General features: G+C 40.7%; 1 protein-coding gene across 1 annotated transcript in view; it reads left to right on the top strand.

The window, feature by feature from the left end:
- Window positions 1-18,653, top strand: part of klf7b (Kruppel like factor 7b) — a 57,791-nt gene that overhangs the window by 26,613 nt on the left and 12,525 nt on the right. The window contains exons 2-3 of the mRNA XM_026295281.2: window positions 7,542-8,193; window positions 16,955-17,078. Coding sequence (XP_026151066.1) covers window positions 7,542-8,193; window positions 16,955-17,078 — 776 coding nt within the window. The remainder of the gene's footprint in view (window positions 1-7,541; window positions 8,194-16,954; window positions 17,079-18,653) is intronic.

The following is an 18,653-nucleotide window of genomic DNA, read 5'->3' as shown; positions in this document are numbered from 1 at the left end:
AATGATAATAGAGGTAATAGAGGCAGGAACAGGTCGAAATGATCACCAGCAGAAGGGTCTTGACCTGAAGCAAACAAAGGTTTGTGGTGAGCTGGAACGCAGCCTACAAGCCAGACCTTACCACCCGAAGGTGCAAATCCTGGTTCCCACAGTCTTAAATCTGGTAGAAATGTGAAAAGAGAAGGGAAACGTTTTGAGTGTCAGATTATTGCTCATGGTTTTGAAATATTAAACAGTCACATAGTTGGTGCTTCGTGTATTTCATGTTTAGAATTATAAGTAAAGAAACACTGCTTTTCCCCATTGAAAAGGTGGCGCATATCGACCAAATTGCACATTTTCCAGGCTTTTCATTTTTTGCACTCACAGAAATATGCAATGCCACTGCAAGCATTCACAGATTCATGCAGACATCTTAACTCATTAAAGTAAAATTCAAAAGAAACATTTTTATTCTCCATGAAATTATGCGGCGATAAAAACATTTTTGAAACGAGAGGTGGCAACATTTTTCATGACCTTAAATGTGCATAATATCTGGGTTTCACGTTTTAAATGTGAGCTAAAAATGATCTGGTGACTTTGACGCCAGATCCAGGAGGAAAAAAAAAATAATTGTAGTGTAAATTAGACGAGTGCTAACGCTCCCAGTTTCGAGCTATTTTGATCAGATTCCAGGACGTGCAGTTTGTAAATCAGTGTGATTACATGCAGACATTGCTGTAGTAACCGCAGCATCTCCACAGTCATCTTCATACAAACTGCACTTCAGTCTAACAAAGCACACACTCACTCTGCAGCACTGACGCTTGCTCACACATAAAGGAAACAGTGGTACCCGTTTGATATGGTACACAGTCCCGAGCATGAGGCATTACATATTCACACACATCAGTTAAAAGTCATTATGCTCTTCTCACTCTTACAAACACACATATCTGTCATGTACACAGCCACATCAGCAACATCAGCAAATTAGCTGAATAAAGAGCCTCTTTTTGGCTTTTCTTTTGAGTGGCTAATTAGCCATCAGAGCCTGCTGTGTGGAGAGAGCGAGATCCATCAAGAGGTAGAGCTTCAAAGAGCAGTTTACAGAAGCCAAAGAGCTTTAATTAGGATCTCTTTGTATGAGAAAGCGAAGAGAAAAACATCATTTGAAGCCAAAAGCTGTGTAATGTGGAGTGAAAATAAACATACTCTAATGCGCACACAGATAAAGAGCGACAGGAACAAACTAAAAGGATTAGACTTACACGATGAGATTCCTCACAAGGAGGCTTTGTACAGCAGCGTGAGGGGAAACTGAGTCGTCATAGTCGTAGGTTTACGTGAAAGCAGCCGTGGCACAAGTATATTTAAGATGAATGAAAAAAAAAATGAGGCAGCGCAGAACCTGCACTGAACTGTTGTGCTCTTCATTTATGTGATTGAATTGCAGTAACAGGTAGAAGAATGTGGAAGCATGAGGTGTGACAAAACATAAGCCATCATTAAAACCAGCACCTTATTGCCCACACTCTGCATGTGCACGCACGCTGTTACACAGCGGCCAGTTGGCTTTATTTATTTATTATTGGTTTATATAATTGTGTTCAACTAGTGGTTTGTTTCACACCTGACATCTCACTGTTCATGCTGCACATCATAAAGCTGCAGATGCTGATGTCAGCATTGGAATTAAGCAAAAACAAGATCCAGCGGTTATTTGTAGGCGTGGACGCGGTGCAGGAGCCAGAATCATTTTCAAGTGTTTGCCGTAAATCGTTTTCCTCTGTTTCCAGATCTTTGTGTAGGAGTGTCAGGAGTCTGAATGACAGTTTTGCTGAATTCTGTGGTTTCGATGCCACGAACAGATGATCAAGTTATGGTGAAATATTTTACTGAAGTGCAACCTACTGATATTAATACTCACACGTGTGGTTGATTTGTTACTACATTATGACAGTTGGAGGCACGTGTATATGTGACGACCATGAATTAGACAAATATCACTTCAGCTGATTGTTGCTTGTGAACATTATTATGAAAATCTATCTGAAAATCTTATTCATGCTAATCCTAGTTTTAATAAGTGATTAAGTTGAGTCCCAGTTTATTTTGTTGTAAGCTGTTGAAATTTCTTGTGCCATTTATTTAACTCTAACATCTTTAGTGTTCATGTGAAGCAGATCATTGCAGATATTGTCACTTTGCAGAATCACATAAATGGCCTATTTTCACCACCATCCTAATGGAAATGCTGGGAAGATCCACATAACTGTGCACATGTAAACACAGACAGGGCACGTCCTGCTGAATCCTCTTCAGACTGTTTGCTGAGCTCTGTCCTCAGTGATCCTTTGTCTGTCAAAAGCTCTTAGTGCTTCCATCCAGAGCCCTGTGCATTCTTTATTAATGAACCTCAGCAGGCTGAAAACACACATACACACAGACGTGAACATTACTGGTAGCTGTTTTAAATGAGATATTAAATCAAATGCCTAAATAGAGACATTTATTGAGCGAACAGTGGACACAGGAATAAAAGCTGGAGGTTTTCTCTTCTGTGTGTGAAAGTGTAGCTGATCACATGTAAAATATCCACATACTCACACAAAAGGTTGATGTTACAAGAAAACACAGTAAAATCCTTATTCATCAAAGACATTTAAAGCTTTCAAATGAAGTACAGTATGCTCTGGTCAACCACAGCTCCTCTTCACGTTGACCTTGACCTCTGATGATAATGATAACTAATTAAATCAAGTAACACACTAAATGAACACTGTCCATGAAATATGGAGCAGTGAGTACATTGACCGTAAACTGATGTATCAGGTTTGCTGGTTGGTTAACAAATGTAATTTTATTTTTAAAAAATCTACCTAATGTGTGTTGAATGGCCATTTATTAAATCTGCCTCCTAGAAATTTAAAGAAATGTGTTTCGTAGGAAACGTGCAAAGAGCAAAATCAGATTGTTGCCATTTATGTGACATGACTGGAGCCAGTAATAGACTTAGATTTATAGATGCTGATAATAGATTTATTTCATTCAGAGTCTAAAGATATTTTAACATTTATTGAAATAAGTTCTGCAAAGCTCAAGAGAACCTTTCTGATTGGCTGTTTTCTTATTACAGCGGTCTAATGGGCGCTAGTTACTGTCTGTCCAAAAACTGTTATATTCACAATCTTGTACCTTTGACTTTTGTCAGTGAAGCAGATTTTCTTCAGCTCAGCATCTCATTGTTTGAACTGATGATTCAACAGGGAGAGTTTCTCCAACAGACGGCCACAAAATATTTTTTATGGGAAATGAAAAGGAGTGTTTCTGGCTGCGTGTGTGTGTGCGTGTGCGTGTGTGTGTGTGTGTGTGTGTGTGTGTTATCCGATGTGACCTTTCTCCATATGGTGTGGGACTGAGCAGGGGGACAGGAGGTGAGCCCTACACATGCTATCAGTCTGAGCTGTTAGCCAGCAGCCTCTGACACACACACACACACACACATTCATGCTGCAGGCCTTACATGTCATTGTTACCTGATATTCGTGGTGTGTAGGAGAAACAGACCAAGGAGAAGGTCATATGTGTGATGTCAGAGGCGGTGCGTTCACTGCTGGTCGTGGGTTTGAGTGCCGCTCACTTCTCTTTCACAGCCTTGGGCTCTCTCTACCCTCTGTCCTCCCCGCCCACCTCCCACAATCCCCAGCATCAGTCCAGCCCTGCCAGGAGACACACAGACCTTTCTATTTTGGATTTCTAGTCCAAGTGAAAACAATGCTGCAGAAAGCCCTCAGAAATCACAGACTATATTTACTGTATCAAAGAGGGCTATTATTCATGCTCATGTAGCTGTGTCTGATGAATAATGTATATAACATATGCAGTACAACAGAAAAATATAAATCTGTATCCAGTGGAAAGGAAAAGGGAAAAAAAAATTAGGAGAAAAATAATCTTATTTTGCAGTTTCTTGGAAAACATTCCTTTTATCTTTAGAAATATTTTGCTTGTGTCCTGGAAGCAGCAGCAGCCTGAATCCTTCAGGATAAAAGCATAATCTAACATTCATTAAAGAGTAACATTAATTCACCAGAAAACAGGGGCAAAAACTCTTATGACATTTTCATCCTCAACATTGCTCTTTCCAGGATAGTAACGTTTCCCTGATCTGAATGGGCTTTATATTTACATTCTTTGGGCTTTTATGGGAGAATTTAGTTTTAGTGCTCAGGATTAAATTACCAGCATTTTCTGGGTTTTGTTTTTAACTGTGTCCAACTAGTTTCTTTAGCAAATTAAAACCTGTATAAGACATGTGATAACAATTGTTTGTATATCAAAAGGTCCAGAAGATGCTCTGAGTGTACCTTAAGTTCAGAATATTTTATCACAGAATTTTATTTATTTATTTTTTGTTCCCAAGGGTGGGAATGATTTTCTTTGCACATCTATTGTTGCTATTGTTAGACTAAATTTTATAGCTTGTAACAGTGTGTACCTGCTAACCAAGCAGAAACAAGTGCGTCTGTGAGTATGATATCATTTAAACCACTGATGGGGAAGAAAATGAGACTTTTAAAATCATTAGCTGAACTTAATGACCATTAGGTCCTGGGATTTGCTTCTTTATTGAAACACTGTTTAATCCAGGTGGAAAATTGGAATACTTACTTTTTTTGTATTAACTTCAAGATTGTTATTTATATTACCCCCATTTGTTTAAAAGTCTAATTGCCTAATATGACTGGTTTTCCATCATAATTATCATAATCAATAAAAACGATGACCTAAACCATGACATCATATAATTCAATGTCTCTCTCTTCCACTAGTTGAACCAGCAACATTGATAATTATGTTAATGCAACATTCAAAGATTCCTGTTTTAAATAATGTAAAGTGACTAGCATGTAATTGAATTTAATACTGTTTTATCATTCAGCGCAGATGGAGCTGCACATCGCTATGAGTAATCAATGAACAATATACTCTCCAACCCATGTAGCTCTGTTCCATCCCAGATAATCTCGTGGCTGTTTGTTAATCTCCAGTATTGGTTTCCAGATACATTAGCAGTGACTGATCTAATTTAACAAGACATATAATAGCCCCCTTTACCATGGTTAACTAGATACTGCATTACACACAGCAATTACTGAAAGAAATATGAATGCTAACAAATCATAGCGACAATCTGAACAAAAGGCTAAGCAGAAGGTTTTCCTCTGAGCACTATCAGCTTTACAAGTGCATTGTTTCTGGGCATCATCTTTGTGTCTTTACATACATGCTTATCATTTTCAAGTTTCCTTATGAAGCAGCGTAACCTCCCGAAGAAACGTTTCTGCTTTATATTCATATGCAAATGAGCATATGAAGGACATTTTCTAAAAGGAAAAAGAGAAGGAGGAAAAGAAGAAGAGGGAAATTTAGCTTATCACCACTCAGCAGACTGAATGTGTTGGTTTGTCTTTCTCGTCACTGAGGCCGCGCAGAGTAAAGCTCCTGTGCAGGCCTATCTAAATGAACCAAGTTAACCAGCTGCAGCTAAGAAAAAACATTTGTGTAGTGACTGTAATTTGCTCCAATGACAGAGGGAAAGAGCCAGAGGATCAGGATGAAGTCCTTCCGTCAAACAGACGAGCTTCCATTTTCCAAGTAGGTGTAGTTGAGGGACTATGCTACAGGAGCCAGGTACCGTAGAAAAGTGCAGAGTGGTGGACTGGGCTGATGTCTTTTGACAAAAACAGACATCACAAAAACACAAAAAGTAGTACCATGCACATCTGTTGAAGGAGCAGCAGCAGGAGTAGCACTGTTTCTGACAGTTTGTTGCAACATTAGCATGTTTAGCTTCACTAATATAAAATAAACATGTATTCTCCATCCTGTTAATTGGATTGAGCCACTTGTTGAACCGCCTGCATAGTTTTGATTACCAATTATTTCACACTTGTCCAAAAATACATTGCCATGTAACTGCACTGCAAGCTCGACGTGTTATTGAAGGAAAGCTACAGCTGTAAGTTTGATCCAACTGGATTATTGTGGTAATGACACTAAAATAATCTTAATTACAGGAACACACTGGCACATCCACACATTTAAAATCCACCTGACAGGTATTCTTCCAGGAAACGAGAGACAGCTTCACCGTTGGACTGTTGGTCAGTCCAGTGATCAGCATTGTCACTGCAGAAAGTGTTTTTATAGGGTTGATGATGGATACGACTCTGCCGGATGAACACGTTGTTGTGCATATGTTCAAACAGTTTCATTCTGTAAATACTAACACTGCTACACTGTGCACTCCTCTGTGCAAACATCGAGTGAGAGGGAGCAGGACTTACAGAAAACATAAAGTTTAGAGGGGAGAGGTGTAGCTTTGAGGTTAGGAAAGTAGGTCAGTGACCGGCAGGTTTCTGGCTCAAATCCCTCGAGGCAGGGATGCAGGTGCCCTTGACCAAAGCACTGAAGCTGGCAGAGCAACAGCTGTGGTGGTGCTGCTCTGCCGCCAAAATCTGGAGCTGTATAGATGTTGAAAAGAGGCACAGATGTCTCTGTTATCTCTGGATAAAGGTTGAATAAACAAGTCTAGAAATACTCACTTGGTTCTCTCTTATCTCTCTTCCTTGTCTTTTGTTTCTTTGTTTGACTTTCCCTCTGTCACTTTGCTCTCCTTCCTTCCTCTGTCTTACGAAATAACTTCCATGGCTGGTTGATTTGAGTGAGCAGAGGGAAACAGGCAAGGCTTCCACAGTTCAGAGCTCCAGAGAGCTCAACCAGGCAGCAGCAATCAATCACAAACTAAATCTCTCCTCTCTCAGGATTGCTGTGTGCCAGGTGACATGGTCAACAGCTGCAGAGAAATATAAAGCCTACAGTGGGTTCTTGAATTAAAATAGCCTAGTGAACTCTGTCTCTGAAAGAAAGACCGCATTGGTTGTTCGTTCATACGGTTATCCAGTCTATGTTGAGATTTTCTCAATAATGTTTCACTCATATCGATGATGATTGTCCTCACTCAGTACCAACGATGAAAACAGTCAGATCTTGTTGTGTGTATCAGGCGTGAGATGTGAGAGGCTGCTGTTCTTGTCCAGACCCTAACTAAAACTGTCTTCACCAAATAGTTTTAATTGTCTCAACTGAACTGAATTCTAACCATGGGACAGAATTCACAGAATTCAGAAATAGCTGTGTATCTGAGGATTAAATGATGTGAATGGTAAGGCTAAGAATACCACAACACGAGGATGATGTTTATGGATTTTGTGCACCTGTTTGACTATGATTGGATGTTATCTGGTGCATCAATGACCCGTGTTTGCTGAAGCATGAATGAAAAGCTGATAGCAAGACAGGTAGTCAGCCTGAAATAATGTACTGTGTATGAGAGCTTTGTAAAACCTATGGATGAAAGGACAGTGAAACCTCAAACACAGCATCCTGCACGTGTAGGTGGTGTGACTGGAGTTGTAAGAAGCACTGGACTAACAGGTGTGAAGTATATTTATGTCTGACTCTGAGTGTGTTTTTTTGTTTTGTTTTTGCAGACATGTCTAGAGTTGGAGCGGTATCTACAGACAGAGCCTAAACGACTCTCAGAGCTCTTTGATGAGGAGCTGGACTGTCTCTTAACGCCAGCCTTCATGCAGGGTGGTGACAGTGATGAGGACCTGATGGATCCCCTTCTCCCCAGCCTCCCTGACCAGCCCAGCCCACCGCCACTACTGGTCTCTATCCCCAAGGTCCAGGCCAAGATCCTCCAGGTGCCCAACCCCAGCAAGACCCAAGCAGAAGCAGGGACTGAAACCCTCACAACCAAGGAGCAGGTTCTTGGAGGAGTCAGTGCTGCACAGCTTAGCGCCGCTGTTACATCCCTAACACCGCCGTCATCACCAGAGCTTGGCCGCCATCTCATCAAACCCACACAAACGCTCACTGCGACAGCAGACGGTACATTAACACTCAAACTGGTGACAAAGAAAGTGGGATTAGGGGCAGCTAAGCTGGTGGCAGCACGAGCATTACCGTCCCCGCCGAGCCGAGGAGCAGCCCTCAGTGACAGCGAGCAGGGAGGAGGAGGAAGTCTGGGAGGAGATGTACCCGAGAACAAGAAGAGAGTCCACCGATGCCAGTTTAATGGCTGCAGGAAGGTTTACACTAAGAGCTCCCATCTGAAGGCACATCAGAGGACCCACACAGGTCAGAACCTATTATATTCCCTGCATTGGTATGATTAGTCCACATGCAGATACTAACATTTTAAATTATTTCAGGACTTAATTGAAACAGAGGCTATGAGATTATAGTGTGGACATTCAGCTATAATTTAAAGGTATTCACTTGGGTGAAGACTGTGGGACTGTAGAACCTCTTTTATGCCAAGGCCCTGCAGGAAACCTATTGGGCTTTCAAATCTACCTACAGTTTGCAAACTGCATTCATCTGATTTGCAGTGCCACTATTTTTGATTTGTATTTAGGCAGCGCTCACAAATTGCTTGTGTGAAATGGACCCCAGGCTCCACAATTTTAGAAGAGTGCGGATATGGCAACCGAGAAGTTTTATGGCCAGACATTACAACGTTCTTGATTTTCCAAGTGAGGACACATGACCTCAGTCCAGATGATCATGTGTTTCACTGCTGAAGACAGACTGAATGCAAAAAGCCCTGAAACAAGAATAGTCTGAAAGAGCGTGCCTGGTAGGGAAAATGTGACGTCAGTGAGTTGGAGATTTCAGAGTTCTCACCAAATATTGAAAATAATGACTTTTTTCAAGCTCATACAGTTTTTCCAGTTACTTTCTTGTCCCCTGAATTTAGACTATAAAATCCCTGTGTGCCAGGTTCAGACCAACATAATCAGACCTGAAAGAATTACCAGCATAATCATTATAACAAGATGTTGTATCTTCACTAATGCTCTTAAACCTGGAGCTTTGGTCAAGACTAAGCACATACCCTTGCACATGTACATATCCTCAAAGCATTACTGCACTTTGTGAATTTGCTGAGATTCTGGGAAAATCTGCAAAGAAAACATCTGATATTTGAGTTTTTAAAAAGAAAATATGACCTCTCCTCTTCCTCGGCTTCATAGATGATGCTCTAGATTTATTAATTTCCTCTTGATACCAGCTCAGTGCCAAAAGGCTCTGCCTCAGTAATTGCCTGATGATTGATAGACTGGTAGTAAATGACTTTGCGAATTCAGCTGTGTCCAAATGGGTCTGACATGCAGCTTTAGCTGCTAACTACAGCTGCCCTGCCAGTGACCCTCAGACAGAGCACACACCAGGCTAATGTGTCCAGGGGCTAGTAACTGTGGGCTTTGTATAGTGTTGGAGACGGGATTTGGATTGAAGAGGCAGATACATGAACAAAGATAGATTTGATTGATTATGATGACACAATCAGGAAACTCTACATTCATCATGGTAATGAGTAAGGAACAGTTACTGCTTATAACACAGGGAAACAAAACCTTTCGTATCAGTTTTAGAATTTAGGCCTTTGGACCAAGCAGAAGAAAATCTCTATGTAAAGTCCTGGGTCAAATTGTAATTATTACATAACCTCAAGGCCATAATCAGTGGAAAACACCATGATCTACAAGTTTATGAATTGTCTCTTTCGAAAATGTGTTTGAGCAAGTTTTCATTTTGACATCTGTTTATATTTATGATGCTTAGAGCCACGTTGAAATGAATGAAAGTGTGGTGCAGATATATTCATTCTGTTTTCAAGTTAAAATGCCTCCAGGATTGGACATCCTTGAGCCTGCAACGGAGGTTGAATCCATCGCTTATCTGCAGCATGAGGCTGTGCAGAGTTGTACCACCTGAAGCTAGTATTATTCAACTTTAGCTTTAACCACAGCATCATTTACAGTATCTGGAGCAGTTCATGGCCTCCACTTGTCATCTTCCACTGTTAGCAGTTTGCTTGGTGTTTACTAGGATTACAGGACATAGCCTGCAGACCTCCAGTGTATTAATACTGGCAACCTTGGCATCATTTATCCAGCGTGTTACAGGCTTATGTGATCCCAGCGACTATCGTATGGACTTAAATGCAGCATTACTTTCCAGGGCAGCACCTAGCATGGCTGGGGGAAACTGTAGCGTTACTATGGCTAATCCAGAATGAAGCAGTTAGTTTTCTGGTGGCGTTACAGCTAACTCCAGTATCTTTAATCTGATGACGACTCTGTAGTCTAGTCATGCTAAACAACGATGAGCTTTCAAAGACAGAATCATTGACTGAGAAAAAAGAAGGCACCCTGAAGACACTGCAGCCTCTTCGCTCTGTGTGTGTGTGTGTGTGTGTGGTATAAATGTGGGGGTGGTGTATTCCCTCCCGATGTGTTCATTACCAGTGCAGTGCTGTGGTTTAATTAGCTTAATCCTCTTTTTGGGTTATTATGACCATAAATCATTGAACATACATGTAGGGAGGGATTAACATAGCAGAGACTACAGGGAGGAGCAGCTGCAGAAAGCCTGCACAGCATCAGTACACTTATTGTCACATAGTGCACACCAGAGGCCATTAGAAACATCATTATAGTGTGGTCTGCCAGAAGTTTACTGTACATGTGCTGCAATTAAACATTATACGCCTCTGTTCATATTCAATACATTTTTCTGAGCTGCAGTTACAGTATGTGAAGTCAGGTTTATTTTCTTAAATGAAAATGTTCAATTAGGGATGAGTTGTAACATTAATAGATATACAAATTAATTCAGTAAATCTCTTGAGTACTTGGGCAAAGCTGTTCTGAGTCAGAGCCAGTTTCTGGTTCTCTTAATGTTTTTTTTTTTTTTTTTTTTTTTTTACTTTCTTGGATGGATCTGAAAAACAGGAGATGGTTAATAATTGTACCATCCTTGTTTTTTAAGCAGTAGTCCAAAAAAATATACTTTAGTACATACTTGGCTCCTGTGAGAGCAAAATAGATGAGCGCTTTAGGAATGAGTGTAAAAGTGTCTGTTTCTTAAAAGTCGGACAGTTTTTGAAGGTGGAGCCACTTTCTTCTACAACTACAGACAGACCTGATTACAATATCTGCATGTGCACATATTAGATTACAGCTCATGAGAATATTTTCAGCAATTTAGGAAAAATGTACCAAGCTGCTGTTATGAGATGATGTGCCACTGCCTACATTATACAAATCGAAAAACTAGATAACCACAGGCTGGAGGCAAAGGGAAACTCCAATCTAGATCCCTCCATCCATCCATCATCTATACCCCCTTATCCCTAACCAGGGTCACAGGGATCTGCTGGAGCCTATCCCAGCTCTCTTTGGGTGAAAGGCAGGGGTCCACCCTGGACAGGTCACCAGTCCATCACAGGGCCACATAGAGACAAACAACCTCACACACTCACACTCACTCCTATGGGCAATTTAGAGTCACCAATCAACCTGACACACATGTTTTTGGACTGTGGGAGGAAACCAGAGTACCTGGAGAAAACCCACACAAGCACAGGGAGAACATGTAAACTCCACACAGAAAGGTCCTTGACGGATTGTAAACCCGGGACCTTGTTGCTGTGAGGCAATGGTGCTAACCAAGTCTAGATCCATTTAAAGTAAAAATATACATGTATGTCCACCCTCTAATAGATCCTAAGTTGTCTGGCTTGCAAGTCTTTAAGCTGAATGTTATTTATTGCATGCAAATGTACTGTAGATCGACTGCATATTCAAATGAAAAGGTTGCACTGCATCATCTCACAAGGTTCACGTTAATTGCAATGTTGATGTAACTGAAACAAGTTTCAAAAATGTGCTAATTGATTTTTAAAAACCGACAGACTTAGGAAACAAAACAAATAAGCAGTGGAAATGCAAAATGTTGAGTTATCTATAATTATGTGATAAGCAGTACACAGGTTAAAACACTGGCATGGTCAGAGAGCTTCCAACACCTCAGTCCCCCCTGCGCCCCCACCCCTCAGTGGTCCCTTCACAGCTTCATGTGGATTCAGCTGAAGTTACCCCAGACCTCCACACACACGTAGCCCTGTACTCCTCTACCCCCACTGAATCCAACCTCCAACCTGTGCTTTCTCTCTCTCCTCTCTCCTCTCTCTCTCTCTCTCTCTCTCTCTCTCTCTCTCTCTCTCTCTCTCTCTCTCTCTTCGTCTTGTTCATTCAGTTTGGGTTGCCAAGCAACTGCATCACACTCTTCCATAATTGGCTGGTGGCTGGTGGATTGTCCATGCCTGTTAATCTCTCTCTCACACATACACTCTCTCTCACCCACCACCCTTCACCCACCCCCTTTCTCTCAGTTGCTAGGTGACTTTATCACGCATCCTTGCCTTGCCGTGCTATAATTGGCTGGCGTCATGGTTGCTGTGGCGTCAGGCCCGAGCTGGCCTTGCTTCATTCCTCTAAGTGTGTGCATGTGTGTGTTTGAGGGGGGTCCTATTGAAGGAAGATGGGGTGCTCTGGCCAATTACAGAAGACGGGTGTGAAACAGCCGCCTGTCTGGCACCTGCGGCCCCCACTCGTACCCCATATCAAACACACACACACGTAGGTTGACAGTGTAGCATTTCTCCAACAGGCCTGGAGGATAAGCTGCCAAGTGGTTTGCTATTGTGTGTTGAAAATATTGGTCCTGTATTCAGTCCTGAGTGAGGAGGACTCTGTGGAGTGAGTAGGAGGATTCACACATACTGATACTACCCCTGCACATTCAACATGCATGTAATATTTTTGGTCCTTTACAGGACTAGAAGTGATCTGGTTTAGAACTACAGGCTGTCACATTTTTCACAGCTATACCACAGGATTGCCAGCTATTACAAAGACGGAGAACTTGCAAGAGTCGGGTCAATATTTTTATTTTCAGTTGTCTTTTTTATGAATATTCCTGATTAACTGTCTTAGTCTCTCAAAGTTCAACTCAGCTGTTTTCATTATAATTGGTGGGGGGAGTTAAAATTAAGAGCAATTGAGACATAACAACTACATCTTGAATCTTGACCATCCAACCAATACACCAGCAGGCCAATGTGATCAATATGTACTGGCCTATTATAGGTACACTGGCATTAGTGAATATGCGGTATAAGCAGATATGAAAAATCAAATTACACAGCAGTAGACTCCCTCAGGGTTTCTCCCAAAGAGAGGCAGCCTCACTTGGTGTCTGAACCACCTCAGCTGGTTTTCCTTAATGCACAGAAGGACTTCTTGAATGTAGAGCAGAGCCAGCCAGCCAGCCTGCAGGGGAAGAAACCTCATCTGCCTGACTGCTATCTGTCTTCTCTTACTTTCAGTCATCACCCAATCACCCAAATCTCATGGCCATATGGGACAAGTATTATTTCTTCATCACCAGGGCACCTAAGTGACAGTCAGGTTCACAATCTTTTGGAACAAAATACAGCTAAAATCAGTCTGTCTTTTTTTTGTTATTCCAAAAATTCTCCTTTCATGCTGAAATGTGTTGTTTTTATTGCCAATTACTACAGAATGTAACTCACCTGCAGATCATTCTCTTACCGAGTTAGGTTGTGCTAGTAGTAGTTAATATAGTCTCAAGCGGGGATAAGGAGATGAGGGCTGCAAAGGTCTTGTAGGCACTTTAATGCAACCTTTCATCAAAATTCACAAAAAAAATGTAAAAAAACAAAGAAAAACATCCCTGTGATTATTTTGACATGATGAACAACTTTAAAATCGGACAAAATGCAACAAACTACAGAAGCTACAGTGGCTAGGAGAGGTGCGACTTCATTTCCATATAACCCCAGGACCCTCTGTACAGGACCATGAACAGTTCAGAACCTTAGACCCCATATCTCCAAAAATGTACAATGACAAAACCCAGGTCCCTGATATGGAAATCAGCAACTGACTGCATGAGATTTGGCTGTTGAATTTGAATATACAAATCCAGAAGAGCACAGCTTGTGATCTGGAATTCATTTAGTCTGAGAACAACTGCGTCACCCTGGAACCATGTTGTGTCTGTGGATGAAAGATGATTCCGATCAAAGAGACACAGGAACTGGAGGGAAATACAGGGGAAGAGGGCTTCATTCACAGTTGGATGTTCCGGCAGCACATCATCTTTTACTTGTCGTTGCATCACTTTGCTCTCGGAGCTGCTTTGCACCTCAGATATCAGTCCTTGTGAAGGTGTATTTCACAAGGTGCTTGGTTATTCTGGCATGAAGGTTCAACATGGTGAATTAAAGCAATTATATTTCTGAAAATCAATCTCACATTTACTGCTCCTGTTGATGTGATGGAGAATTTACAGGATGCCCTGTAATGTGGCTAAGGAGCTATAGGTAGAGAAGGTGAAAATCAAAATAGAAAGTTGTATCTATAGATTTGTCTGCTGTGGCATTTTTATTCCAAAAATAAGTGTTTCAGTCTCCTAGTGCGTTTTGACACTTAAAGAAAGTAAAATAAGATCATGCAATAACCAATCCGATAGTCAGGATAGTCATTTCACTATTATTTGTCTAAAATTTGTTTTTGCTTTTTTGCTGGTGGACGACAACAATAGATTTTTCCCGTAATCGACGGAGGTATTACTTTTGCAGGTCCACATCCTTTTCAGCTGCATCAGTTTTAAACACATTTGTCACAATCTTTCTGCCACCACTTTCCTGCTCTGGCACAAGAAAATTATGGAGACTCTGTTACTGTATTTGCAGCAGCAATTCTTTGATCAGCTCGGTTGTTTTTCCAGTTGGGAAAACAGCTGTCAATGAGCACAACACCAAAATATCTGTATTGCTTTAATACTTTAAGTGAGATCTGCATGTCAATATAGAGGTACATGAAAATTTTTCCCTTTTTTTTTTTTTTTTAGCTGCCTATTTATATTTCAATTTAGTTTTTTCCACTTTTTAAAACAATTTGCATTGCATGAATTCATTTGACAACATTAAAATTGCAGAACAAAACTCTGAGGAAATGACCTTGACAGATAAAATAAAGACAAATAAATTTCATTCTGTTTTTGAGTGTGTAAATTAGAAATGCCCACAAACATTAACACACTTGGCCACACATCCATTAATATGTTTCCACCATATTGTGAAATGCTTCAGTTTTCATATTAGCTCCTCTTTGCTCTGGATGGGTGTGTTTGTGTTTTGTCTCCTTATGAAGATTGGTGTGTGCTGTGATGGGAGTGGAGGGGCTGCTGGGACATCTGGCTAACTGACTGTAAGCTGCTGTATTACTCCCCATTAAGAGTCATTAAGACCCCAATTATAGTTACCACCCTCCAGTTCACACACACACACGACACAGTGGCACACACTAGGGGTCTACAATTAGATTTGGCCAGTTTTTTAACACAGTGTGTTTAGTGGAGAAAAGCTTGTGTTTTAAAAAGTGTTTGTTCTCTATCAGTATTTGAATATTTGAAAACAGAACTGATTTAAATAACAGGGTAGCATTTTACCACTTTGTCAAAAACCCCACCTTCATCGAAATAATCCCAGGCAGAAAAGAAAGAACGAAACAAGCAGACTCAACTTTTACCACAACATAATGAAGCGTCAACCAGCAGCACACTGTGCTGGTCCGTCAAATATATGCCAACACCCATTCCTGGCAGATTACTTTTCAACAGCAGAGTACAGGTTTCTGTCACTTACCAAGGTGCATGGGGAAGAGAGAAAGTCTGAAGAGATCCAAACTTCAGCAACACTTGTAGAACAACATTTCTGTTGGTCTGTATCCGGATCACGATGTGTTTTTTTTACATTACAAGTGTTTCTGCAGTGGAGCTAAAGTGCTGTAGTCTCCCTTCTCCAGGTTTGCAACCAAATATAAATAAAGTGACAAACCCTAAATAAAATTAACCACAGCAGCTAAACACACAAACAGGGTCAGTCCAGAAAATAAACCTGTCACAGTTTCCTGTAAAACACTGAGGAAAAACCTTGAGCAGCAGGCGTTTGCATTCAGTACAAATGAAAAATAGAAAGTAAGAAAGTTTTCCTACCACACAGAACAGAGCCACAGACGGAAAGCTGTGCATGGACTTGTACATGAAAAACGTAATGTTACTGCATTGTGATGTATGAGCCAAAAATTACTTGCATTGTGTGTTCTTATTGAGTAAGTACCCATACAATGACACTTAGTACAATGTTACATAGTACATGATACGTTAAAATGTGTTTTTGTGTACATTTGCAAATTCCCTACTGCACAATTGACTGATTGAAGGTGAAAAGTAGCTTTGTGAAAGAAAATCTACTTTAGTTGTAGTGTTCATTAGGGGCAGTGTGTTTAGTAAAAGGCCAGATTTGGCACTTTAGCTGCTGATTTCACATATACAGTATATTCACACCCAGAGTGAGAAACGCACTGTCCTCATACAGGCATTTACACAGACATCAAGTCCCATCTGCAGACAGTCTGTGCCGCCCCACACACACACTCACACAGCTGGAAGGCTTTCTATCATGGAGCTTTCTATCATGGAGAGATAACTACAGGTTGAGAACAATAGACCATCTCTTCTCCCATCTGGTGAACTGGGGGATGAAACTTCATTTACATTTCAGATCCCACCACCTCAGGGTGTGTATGTGTGTGTGTGTGTGTGTGTGTGTGTGTGTAGTTGGTGGGGGGAGATCAGGGTGGTAGGTGATGTACTGTAGTGAACAAAACAAGATTCATTTCAGGGTGAATTTGGGATTATGAATTAACACGCCGCAGTGCTGAAAGACTTCATTTACAGCTAATTGAGTGTATTGGCTCATTGAAATGGAGGTTGTGTCTGTCTGGCTGCCTGGCCCCTGGGCTGTGTGTGTAGGTGGGAGGGTGGGTGTGTTTCGGTTTTGGTTTGGAAAAAGCCAGAGGTGGTAACCTCTATATTAGTGACCAGCTGTAGTTGTGATGTGTGAAATTAGGTGTAGAAATTATAATAAAATGTGACACCTCCTCTTTCTGTCTCTCAGGTGAGAAGCCTTATAAGTGCTCATGGGAAGGCTGCGAATGGCGTTTTGCCCGCAGTGACGAGCTGACACGACACTACCGCAAACATACCGGAGCGAAGCCATTCAAGTGCAACCACTGCGACAGGTAAACACACACACAAATACCCACAGAGTGTAAGAGAAAGCATTTACATACAGCACTGCATCTATGTTGGGCAACGATGCTCTTTTTTAGGGGTGATTTCCAAAGAAGCAGGGTGCCCAAGGGGTGTCCAGGGGTTATTAATCACATACCACATAACCACATCCACAGTTTCCCAGTAACTGGACACTGTTTTCTACCTAAAATACCAAAAGAAAAAAAATCTACTTGCCAAGTCATTACTTTGGTTTTTATCTTCATGACTGCAACATTGTCAGGTAACATACTTTGAATCAGTTAAATCTTTAAGATGATTCATGATTTTCAAAAATATTCACTTTTTCTTTATGTCCCAAAAATGCATGATTTTTTAAAAAGAACAGAGATGTGACTAATCTTTGCATGACTTGTGGATAAAACTTTTTTTTTTAATTTAAATATCAAAAACTGATTTATTTATTGTCAGCATTACACCAGATACTGACAGTTAATCAAATATTCCAAATTTTAGGAAATTTGGACACAGTCTGGTAAGAGATCCGTCTTGATGCACAGACTCTTCAGTGTGAGAGTTCCAGCTTATCTGAAAACAGAAGGAAACTGTTTTCTAAGCTGTGTTGGACAGCGTTTAAGCTGTATAAATACTTAAAAGAAATCTCTATCACTGTGGGAAATGGAATAGTTAAATTACTTAACTGGGGGTTAGACGAGAAGACTAAACCTAATGTGTCCAATGAGTAAACAGGTTCAGGACTTAGCCTAGCTTAGCATGAAGATTACACACAGGGGGAAGCTGCTAGCCTGTCTCAGAAGAGGAATCTGCCCAAAAAGTGTCTGTGTGCAAGAATCAACTAAATTCCAGAGTTAAAAAACTGTGCAAAGCAGACATCTTGTGTCAACATCACTGAATTTGTGCAAAGTGCTTGAATGAGTTAACTGCTCATTAACCACAGTGTTTAATTTTCTGCTATTTCAGTAAATGTGTAAAATACAGTAGATTATTTGGGCATCTTGGATAGAGCCAGGTAGTTTTCTTATGCTTACACACTTTGAGCTCAGCTAAATACACCACAGAGCTACCACTCCACTGAGCCTAGAGAAATGTAACAGTGATCCAAATAATATCTGGCAAGACAATAGTCATGCTTGTAAATGAGTTTTCTTTGCATAGCACTTTTCCTTCATGCTTCTCCTTTAAATCTATAGTGATGGGAACAATTGGCTATTATATCACTGTATAACAAATGTTTTTTTTTTTTTTTTCTACCAAATTGCCTCTGTACATTGCTCTTTACTGCATCCAAAACAGTAGGGAGTCAGTCAGAGGTGCTGACATATAAATAAAACATTTTTCATCCAGGCTTGCTGTACGTGCTTCTCATGTAGAATTCACAGTGTAATACTCAACAAATTTCACATTACTTTTCCTATGCACAAGGAAATCAAATCCCTTAAATAAACACTTCAGAAACACAACACTGCAAATGAGTCTAGAAGCTGAGAAGGGACATGAGCGTTTTCCTAAAGATGTTTCTCTCCTCCAGCAGCTGTGTACAGGAAGGGCTCAGGTGATTGCTG

Source organism: Mastacembelus armatus, chromosome 21 (assembly GCF_900324485.2).
Source record: "Mastacembelus armatus chromosome 21, fMasArm1.2, whole genome shotgun sequence".
Taxonomy (NCBI): domain Eukaryota; kingdom Metazoa; phylum Chordata; class Actinopteri; order Synbranchiformes; family Mastacembelidae; genus Mastacembelus; species Mastacembelus armatus.
The sequence above is the reverse complement of the archived record's forward strand: the minus strand, read 5'-3'. Positions and strand labels throughout refer to the sequence as shown.